General features: G+C 46.4%; 1 protein-coding gene across 1 annotated transcript; it reads right to left on the bottom strand.

The window, feature by feature from the left end:
• Window positions 1-2,333: 2,333 nt before the first annotated feature.
• On the bottom strand, window positions 2,334-3,552 carry LOC125553498 (pectinesterase PPME1-like). The gene is made up of 2 exons (XM_048717270.1): window positions 2,594-3,552; window positions 2,334-2,499 (listed from the first exon to the last, which is right to left on the bottom strand). Exons 1-2 carry the CDS (start codon window positions 3,550-3,552, stop codon window positions 2,334-2,336), a joined length of 1,125 nt encoding a protein of 374 aa, XP_048573227.1.
• Window positions 3,553-10,620: the final 7,068 nt, after the last annotated feature.

Genomic DNA, 10,620 nt, shown 5'->3' with positions numbered 1-10,620 from the left:
TTGTCTTAGTAGGTCTAAACAATGAGTAAATCATGTCTAATATACATCAGACTGCGATTGAGGAACAGTGAGGGAGGAACTATGGCGTGTGTAACTACCTTATGAAAAGAGTATGTGATAGAAGATTAGGATGATTAGAACAGACCTCCAAGAAGGTTAGAATAATGGTGGAGTCGTCATCCTTGAGTAGGCTGCAGATCTCACAAAATGTATTGCCCGCTGAACATTGACAAATGAACTAAAACACCAAGGAGATCATGGAAGAAGATTTTCTACAGAGGTATAAGCATCCATAGTGCGAACAGTGGCGGACGATGGACAGATTTTAAGTCAAATATGTGTTTCACAAATCATAGCACCAAAAGAGTACTAAGAATTGAAGATCTGTAATTGATAGAAATTTAGAGTGCACTATAAGACATTCATAAATTCAGAAAAACAAATCTGTACCTGCCCCCAGCCCCTTTGTCTCTCCAGCCTTTCCTGTCCATCTTCTTGATGGCTGCACCCGAGCCAGCCACCAGTCCTACAGCCCACGACCTGATCCTCTTTGTTTCCCCTTCTTCCTCCTAGGTCTCTTAGTGATGAACGAAAACAACCATCCTACCTTGTCCTACGGGGTCAGCCGTCCAGTGCACGAAGCCCATCGAAGAAAATATCTCCTAACTTGATTCAAATTTGAACTACTCTAACAACAGTAAGAAACAAAATAAAATAGGTTGGTTTATCTGTCCTATGGTAAGTTTTGCGGCAGTGGACTTGGACTGAAGTCTGAAGCCATTGCTGAGAGTATGGAGAAATCTAACGCTATGCAATTGAAGTGAAATCCGTGGAGGGGACAGATAGGACGACATGGACCACAAAAAGAGAAGATTGCGCCTAGAAGGAGATTGGGAACGGAGATAATGGAGAAAGAAGAAAGAGGAGGCCGTGCTAACCCATGACATCGTTGATGGCTGTAAGAAGAGAGATTTGAGAGCCAGGGAGATGGCTGGGTGAGCAGTAGATGAAGGAGGTGGCGATGGCCTGCACGTTAGCGATTGTGTGAGAGGTGGAGAGGAGGATTGTGCGGGAGGTGGAGAGGAGGCGTGAGCGATTCTTTGATTATAGATAGGGATCCGGCTTGCCTGCTCTCATCCGTGCTCCCACTTCATCCTACGACTGTCTTTTTTTCCTTTTTTCTTTCTAATCTAATCATCTCCCCTCCTGATTTTAAAGGGGTGGGGCCCGGCCTTATTTTGTTTCAATTAAATCAAGCCACGTAGACGGAAGCACGGATGGGCACACGGCGGGGGAGCAGGCAAGTCTCGTCCGATAGATTGACCTAGAAATATTGGGCAGATCCAAACCGTAATTATTGGGGCCCACAAGATAAACGGCTCCTAATTACTGATTAACATGGTAATTCCTTGGGAGTCTGTAATTAGTATAAGTAAGTATAAGTATATAGTTCGTGTGTGTTATTATCGGTCTTACCACACAATTCTCCATCTGGGCAATTGTTTGTGTTATTTTGACTCATTGTAGATAGTTCAGTCGAGTGACCTATATGCCGTCTGTCGCACACATCTCGATTTGGGTAACCGTTTGTGTTATTTTGGCTGATTGCAAACAGTTCATCTGAGTGACATGTATGCCGTCTATCGCACACATCTTGATCTGGTTAATCATTTGTGTTCTGCTGTATCATCTCAAACAGATCGTATGGATCGAATGTATTGCCACGTATCGCACACACAACTCTTATCTGAATCATGCTCGATGGAGCAGCCATCACACACAGTTCATTTTATTGTAGACATTTTTATAACCATACCGTTTGCGATTCATGCATCACACACAGTTTGGTCGAATGGTCTCCTATACATGTGTCATCTTAGGACCTTCCTGCATTAGTGTGAGTTCTTCCTCTGGAAAGCCCCTGGCTGATCATCTCTAAAAGGGGGTAGCACTACTCCCCGGTGCGGTAGCTATACACCGATAAGAGCAACACAGGATGAGAGACATCTCTTAGAGGGGTTTTCCTTCATCCGCACACGTTTGAACAAGTCATCAAAGCTCAGTGCAATAACAGTATCAACTCACGTGATCATTGAGATTTATACAATAAATACATTTGAACCATGCAATAGAGAAAATAACATTTAGGCATTTATATATATATATATATATATATATATATATATATATATATATATAAACCATAGTACAATATATGCCTATTTCATGCATGGGCATGCATCACGCTATATATTGGAAGTGTTAAAAGAGATAAAACATACACTTCTTTATAATATGCATGCAATATTAAAGAGGTGAGTATGTGGTTGTATCTATGGATCAGCCGGGGGAAGGGGGGTAATCCATGAGCCACCTGAGATGAAGCTTTTGCAGGTAAAGGGCTTGGCCTGAGCCTCAGTTAGGGATAGGGCCCATCCAGCCTTCTTCGATGCATCTAACCCAGGCCCATAGCATTTGAACTCACCATAGTAGATCCCACTGGTGTGTGATGAAGCAAGCAAACAAAATGTGTTAGTTTGATCAATCCTATATATGAACTAAAGCCACATGGATTAGTGATGTTAATAAGTACCTCTTAGGAATTTTCATATTCCCCTTTTCCCATATGATGGGAACAATTTCGCTGTCCATCTCAGTGGAGGAGTACACAACCTGCGAGAAATTCCCCGATGCCCTTCCTAAGAATACTGGTTTCCCCTCACCCTTAATGGTACAATTCTTGAAGGAGAAACCACTCTCACTGTTGATACGGCTCTCACTAGCCCACCCCTCTTGTGCCACTTCCATGTTGGTGATATCCTTGTTAGTAGAGATGATACTACAGTCCTCATACAAAGATCGTGCGGACCCAAAGATGAAGTCGACACTTCCCTTGATTGTAGAGGCCTTGAAGTAGTGAAGCCCCTGATGGTCATACAAGGCTCCCTGGCCGCCCTCGATCGTGCAGTTATAGAAAATTGCCTTTGTGCCCGTCACATGCAATGCAGTGGCTTGCACTTGTTTGTCGCCCGCCTTGGCAGGAAGTGCATCATTCTTGATGATAATACCATAGGCAATGAAATAGTCAGACTCTATGGTAACAGTGCTACTACCACGGGAGGTGAGGACCTTGCCATCCTTGCCCTTGGTCATGGCAGTATCATTCCAGACGATAACAGCAGGGTTGGAGGGATCGGACTTTAGCGTGATGAAAGGCTTACCTTTCCCAATGAACACCTTCTCACGGAACACTGTTCCGGGCTTTAGGTTAAACATATGTCGTCTAGTGTTGTCATTGGGGACGTTGGAAATGCACTCACTGATGCTCTTGTACATGCCATCTTCACCGCCAAAGATAGTGTATGGATCAACGCCATTACCAATCCTTGAGGCTTCTGCTTTAGAGAGCTTGGCGTCAAGTGTCGATGTGGCTACGCTAGTCTTACTCTCTTGCAATGTCACCCATTGATCAAAACCATCTTGTCGTGACAGCACTGGAAACAACGCAAGCATGAGCAACCCCATGAACAACGAGAGATTCTTCATCCCCATGATTGATGCAATATGTAAGGTGTGCTTTCTTCTCTTTGTGGCTAACGATTTATTGAGTTGGGGTATATATAGTTCACATTGGCAGGTAATGAAAGGACGAGCAAAGAACAAGCAGAGAGAGTGGTCTTGAATCAATTCTCCTCCCGAAGTAGGTGCATGACCCTCAGTTTTATGGATGGTCTGCATTGCCTTTACCAGATCATTGACTAGATGACACATGTATTTCTTTCTCCTTTTATTCCATCAACCGAGATACATATTTACAAAGTAAAATTCATGCATCCCTTCGTGTTGCATGACAAACAATCGGTTACATGGGACATTCTCGGGGACAAGGATATCTTATGCACGTACGTGCCATTATTTTTTCAAGAACATGCAAGAGCATTGCATGTATTTTCCATTAAGAAGAGGGTTCAGCATGCATGCATTCATGCATGGTGTTTGGTGTGTGCTAGCCGGTCTCCGTGATTTCAGCAAAACCATAAACTTGCTGGTTCATTCATGTAATGTAATGTACGTGTGTGTAGGACTCAAGTACGGGCTAAAAGTGTGCTGCGGCACCGATGGGCATGGGTCGTACAACTACAACAACGGGAACATTCGTGGTTGTTTGGGGCCTTTCGTGTTACTCATCAGAAAAGAAAAACTGTGCATCAGTGTCACATATATAGAGGTATGTTTTGTGGAGGAGAGACCATGTCTCCAGAGCTTCCCTGAAGATGCATTCATGAGCTATGATGGTGTCGTGCAGCGCCTCTAGTTAGGAATGCAATGCGCCTTTTTTTGTTCCCTCGCTCTCCATTGATATTGGATGGGATTCATCATCGAAATCATGGTGGGAACTTTATTTGCTCGCATCAGGAGTGTGAGAGATGAATGCACTCTAGCTGATGCTAGCTACTCGATCCTGTTGTCAACTGACCTCATGGATTCATCAGCCACCTACAACAACAATTTAATTTTAATCGAGACAAAAAATATTGTTTGTTCTAACAAAAATAATCTTAGTACAGTACTACGGGGAGATGAAGTTCCAGGAACTGCTTGCTGGCAACTACATCACTTTTTCAGCCTTGAAGATTCATCAGTACACCGCCATCGAATTTCTACAAAGAAACCCGAGCGTCCTACTCTTTTGATTGACTGTAGGAGTAGTGTACATAATTTGCAGTGGGCCTCCGGGGTCCAGAGCAAACTGCACATCAATTGCATGGAGTCGGCTTCACTCAACTCCGGCCTCAAAACCTCAGTTCAGGGGTGGCTCAACTAAATAAATTCAGCTCTGATCCAATTTATTCTTCCTTTTCCATGCTAGATAGTACTATGAAGTATGAACATGTACTGTTTCTATATTTGGTTTTCAGCTACCAAGTCTCTAATTAAACTTGAGTTCTGATCCCTTTTCTCCCCCCTTTTTCATGCTACTCCAGCTGCACTAACACAACCAGGCAAAAAGCAAGATAAATTCGGTAGAATATTCACCACGTCTAGATGTACCTATCATTTCTAATCAGCAGCAGTTGCACACTTAGCTGATAAATATGAGCAGACTACTATGGCATACTCCTTCCGTTCGGAATTACTTGTCACAAAAATGGATGTATCTACAAGTAAAATACATCTAGATACATTCATTTTTTGGACGAGTAATTCCGAACGGGGGGAGTAGCAGGTAAGGAATTGGATTGACTAAGTCATGTCCTACAGAAAAATGCAAGTTAACTGGAGATGTTCCGCTTCACAAAAAAAAAACTGGAGATGTTACGGCATTCAAACATGCTAATGGCCAAGCAAAATATTCAGATATACTGGAAACATCTGTAGTTATACGCCTATACCTTAATGGCACACTTTACTGTAGTAAGCTGTTTACATGCAAAAGTATTAAAAGTTGATATACCCAGACCATCGTAATTCATGCATGTCTGTGCCTTCCAAGTGATGTGCCCAACATGCTTCTGCTAGAGAATGGCTATGGGGAGTAGGCATGACCCATATATATCCCTTTGACTAAAGTTGGGCAATTTGAGGTATGGCTGCTGGTTGTGCAAAAAAAATCTGTCTAGCAATTGTATTAATTCTACTGGGAAACATGCCCATGCATTGTATTATATCTCATAACTCATATACATGTTGCGTAGATGAGACTGTGCGTGTGGCAGCCCTGTCACCTCGTACTCGTAGTATACCTACCCACTTCCGTCACTGCACTTGATGGCCATATCTTCCGTGGATGTGATTTTGTCCAATAGACAAACACCGAACATCTCAAGATAATCTAAGTTTCTCTTTATCCTCTTGATGAATGAAGTTTGGCCCCAAACCTTGCCAAAAATTCTTACATATTTTTCCCAAGCTCCACTAAAATCTCATGATTTTGGACACTTCTAAACTATACCTCTAGTTTAAATCCATTGATTTAAGTTCAAGTGAATTAGAATTCAACTTCATCCAAAATTGCTGGAAGCACCTCCGTGGGTTTGGAAATATTCCAGTAAACTCTGTCAACAAGTTCCACCTTTTTCGAGAAGTCCTACCCATTGCCTTTGTTCTTATAAAAAAATAGAATTTTTTCTTCTCAATTTCTGCAATTGTGAAAAGGCAAGAGGAAAAAAGAAAAAGAGAAGCCCAACAGCAGCCAGCCGACCCAAGGCCCAAAGCTCGTCCTGGCTTAAAACCCTAGCCCCACTCTCGTTCGACCCCCTCGTCCTCCCTCAGCGCCGTCACAGAGACAGGGGCAGGCGTCCTCCTCTGCTTCCCCCGATGCCCATCGCCTGCCCGCTCTGCGCCGCTGAATCCTCCCCGCCGGCAGATTGTGAGGTCGAACTTCTTTACTGGCCTGGTAACAAAATTTTGGCCCATTGACTCAAAGTTGCAAAGAACGTACGAAACCAAACAAAATTCTGGCCCATTGACTTGTGAACATACGAAACCAAACAAAAATTATTAGGGCGAGGTGGGTGGACCAAAAACGAACGAAATTACGGTGGTAAGAAGCGATAGCCCTTTTATTAGTACTACTACTACTACTATCCTATATAAGTAAGTACTAGTAAATGTGCCCGTGCATTGCAACGGGTTCACTGCAGAGCAAACACTTGGTCCTTCTGTGAGTCGGTGATGGGGAGCAGCGGGTCAAATGAGATCTTCATCTGCATCTCTGGTCGCACACAAACACTGACCATACATGACCAGTAGACGACACTAACATAGGAACTTTCATACAGATGGTGATGGAGTGATCTAATTATACATATTTCAAACAGATTGATAGTATACATACCGCAAAACCACCGTCGGAACTTTACTTATTTAATTTTTGCAAACAACATCAAGCAATTGTATATACAGACCAAATGAACACCATTTATGATAATGAGGACTGCTTAGTCAGTCTCGGAGAACAATTTATAGGTACACCAAGTTAAGAAAACGTGAGCAGTATAAGACAGTCCAACATGTGCAAAAAGAGTAACAATATCTTCCTAATTTATCCAAGAACTTTGCAAACTAACCATCTTAGTCTGCTGTGAAGAATAGCACAGCAAAAGCAAGTGAAGATGGTTGTAGTTGCATACGTAGAGTAAAAACCATAAAGCCTACGTTTTAACAACCCCCTGAGTCCAAGCTGAGGTGAAATATAATACAGTTTTACTCATTTCTTAAAGTTAGTACATTTGACTCTTTAGCTTGAACATGTATCTTAGAAATGCATCAGTTTATAATCTGACCAAGTAAGGCGAACTCAGAAAATAATGTACCTATGTTTCGAATCAGAACCGGAGTTTAGCAAACAACAAAACTTATAAATTACTGCATGCTTCTTCATGTTGTGAGCCATATAATATTTTTCAGTTAGTCCTATCCTCTCAAGAAAGATAGGGACTGAATTATCCCATGAAAACAGATACTTAAAAGCATGTAGGAACTCCCCAAGCAGAAGAAAATCAAAGGGACTAATAGAAAAAGTCTCTTCCCTGTCAATTGATGCCTAGTGGCTCCGAAGAACTGCTATGGCCAACCCTGAAGCAAAATTAAATCTGCATCAGTAGGAAATGAAGGTTAAGTCATACACAAAGGAAGAAATTGATTGCCGCAAAGCTCAAGAGTGTATTTTTGTAAAGGAAATAGCAATTAAAATGGTCTTCATTTTAGCAATATGTTCTTTAATTCTTTCCCTCAATCTGTCATATCGAGAGTGCGTTGTAAGAGGCCTCATCAAGTTTTATTATCTCTGAGCATACCGAAAAACCTAACTATGAAGCTTAACCTCTCCAAACCATGATTGAATAGCATGACACATCTCTACTTATGCGGTATACTGAAAGTCCAATCCTCTATCTGCATTCTAGCTTGAGCGTGGATGTGACATTACAGAAACATGATGGATCTGCTACGTGGATAACAAGACATGTATTAGAAGAATAACATACTCTTAATTTTCTGATTGTAGATTATTTATCAGAGGAAATTTCTTGGCAGCCAATAAATATTTGCTAAATAATTTCAGGTTACCGCAAAAAAGAAATCGAGGATCCCCATATCCAAATTGCAGATCCCCATTTGGCCAGGTCTTTACCTAAAGAAGCAACATCAACAGAGGAAGCTATCAGTGGCTGGCTAATTACCTCCAGCAGCAGAGGCAAGTCTGTACTATTAATTTTTGGAGTCCATTGAACATCAGTAAACTTTTTTTTGTAAATTTCTGTAAATAAAACCAACTAACATACATAACAGAAAATATAGGAATGAACACACACGCTAGCTTGTTTTAAAACAAACATATTCATACAATGGGGTCACTAAAGCATCCTGTATTTTTTTAATCAGTGAACTCATCACATACATCTTCCTTTATGAATTTAGTCTGCTGCTTTCCAGTACAAACAAAATCCATATATGTAGGAGGGCATGTGTTGCTTGTCAGTTAAATGTACTCTACTGTCGGCAACAGCTATATTGGCTACAGTAAACTGACGAATTGACAAACAGACGAGACCCATCAGATGCTTCAAAAGTACCTGCGGCAAAGTAGGTCTAGGCGATAGCTGATGGCTTCCGGCCAAGTCGGCGGAGGCGATGGCAGATGGCCTTGTGGCGAAGTCGACGGAGACGACGAAGGCGAAGTCAACGGAGACGACGGCTGCAAAGTTGACGGATACAGTATATTACAGAGATGTCAAAACCAATTAAATGTACTCCACTGAATACACCTCCTAATCTTATTTTGCTAGGTGCAGCAAGCATATCTATTCATGTGTATGCAATTAAGCTAATTGATAACTGAAGAAAGAGCAGAATACATGAAACTTTAAGAATTACTCCAGCATCATGCCCAAGAATTACTATAACCAAGTTGAAGCCACCATGTTTCAGCTAGTCCTACCAATTTGGTAATCAGAGACCAAGTTCCGATCATGTTGCTGCCACCACCGCCGCCGGCGCTTTCCAGCGGCTCCACCACGCCGATGACGACGGCACCGCCCCTCACCGCGCCGATGACGATGGCGCCGCCCCTCTCCGCGCCGATAACGACGGCGCCACCCCTCACCGCGCCGATGACGTCCGCCGCCGGGACAACCGCGCTGGCGGGCCACGTCTCCACCGCGACCCCGCCCGCGCCGCCATCCCCGGTTCCCTCTGCGCCGACGCCATCCGCCGTCTTCACACCGGAGCAGGTCACGGCACCCTGCGGGACCTCGTCACCGCCGTCCAGAGCCTCCACCTGCAGCAGCAGCAGTACACGGCCGGGCCCTACATGCCCCTGCCGACGGCGCCCGTGGCCGCCTACGGCCACACGCCGTGGCCGCCCCAGGGTGTCTCCCCGTACGGCGCCCCTCTGATGCTGCTGTTCCAGGCGGCTCCACCGGGCGGCCCTCCGGCTGCCGCTGCGCCCCTCTAGCCTTTGGCGCCAACGCCGTCATTGGGCCCTAGGTCGCTACAGCAGATGCCGCAGGCGGCGGCCACCGGACCGCTGCAGCCGTTCTCCGCGCCGACTTGCACCGGGCAGCCGCTGCTGCCGTTCCAGGCGGGACACCCCAGCGGGACCACGTCGGCCGCGGCCCCTCGGTGGTACTTGCAGCCACCCTTCCCCGCGGCCACCGACGCCCCCGCCCACCCCCGCCACCGATGCTACAACCACCGGCGCCGCCCCTGCCTAGCTCGGGGGCACCCTCGCCGACCGGCCTCCCGATTCATCAGGCCCGGTTCCCGCCCTCCCTGTCGCCACTTCCAGCGTGGGCGGCTGGGTCTTCACCTTCGCCGGTCTACGCCACGGCCCCCGAACAGCCGACTCCATTCCCGCAGTTCGGGGGCCATCTGGTTCCGCCGGTCCCTACCCGGAGTACTCCGACCAGGCGTCACCCGCCTCGCTGCTCCGCACCTCCGAGCCAGCCCGACATGGCGTTCCCTCCCAGGCACCGCCGCGGTTCACCAAGATCGACTTCGCCACTTATGACGGCACGGAGGACCCCCTCAACTGGCTTAACCAGTGCGACCAGTTCTTTCGCGGGCAGCGCACACTCGCTTCGAAGCGGACCTGGCTTGCCTCTTATCACCTCCACGGCGCGGCACAGACGTGGTACTACGCTCTCAAGCAGGACGAGGGTGCCATGCCTACTTGGGAGCGCTTCCGCGAGCTCTGCCTCCTCCGTTTTGGGCCTCCGGTTCGCGGGAGCCGCCTGTCGGAGCTCAGCCACCTTACCTTCACCTCTACGGTGCAGGACTTCACCGACCGCTTCCAGGCCTTGGCGTGCCATGCGTCGGGCGTGACGGCGCAGCAGCGCGCCGACCTCTTTGTTGGTGGCCTCCCGGATCACATTCGCGTCGACGTGGAGCTTCGGGGACCCCAGGATCTCCAGTCAGCCATGTACTACGGCCGCGCGTTCGAGCGCCGTGCGGTGGCCATCCAGCAGGAATCACCGTCCTGGACCGCTGGGTCGCTACCCGGGCCGGATTCCGCGCAGGGTTGGCCTGTGCAGGCTTCTGCGGCACCCCTCGCCGCGACCGCGGCGCGCCCGTTCCGCCGGCTCACCTCAGCCGAGATAATCAAGCATCGCCGCCAAG

The sequence above is a fragment of the Triticum urartu genome, chromosome 4 (genome assembly GCF_003073215.2).
Source record: "Triticum urartu cultivar G1812 chromosome 4, Tu2.1, whole genome shotgun sequence".
NCBI classification, from domain to species: Eukaryota; Viridiplantae; Streptophyta; class Magnoliopsida; order Poales; family Poaceae; genus Triticum; species Triticum urartu.
This window is presented reverse-complemented; position numbering and strand designations above follow the sequence as displayed.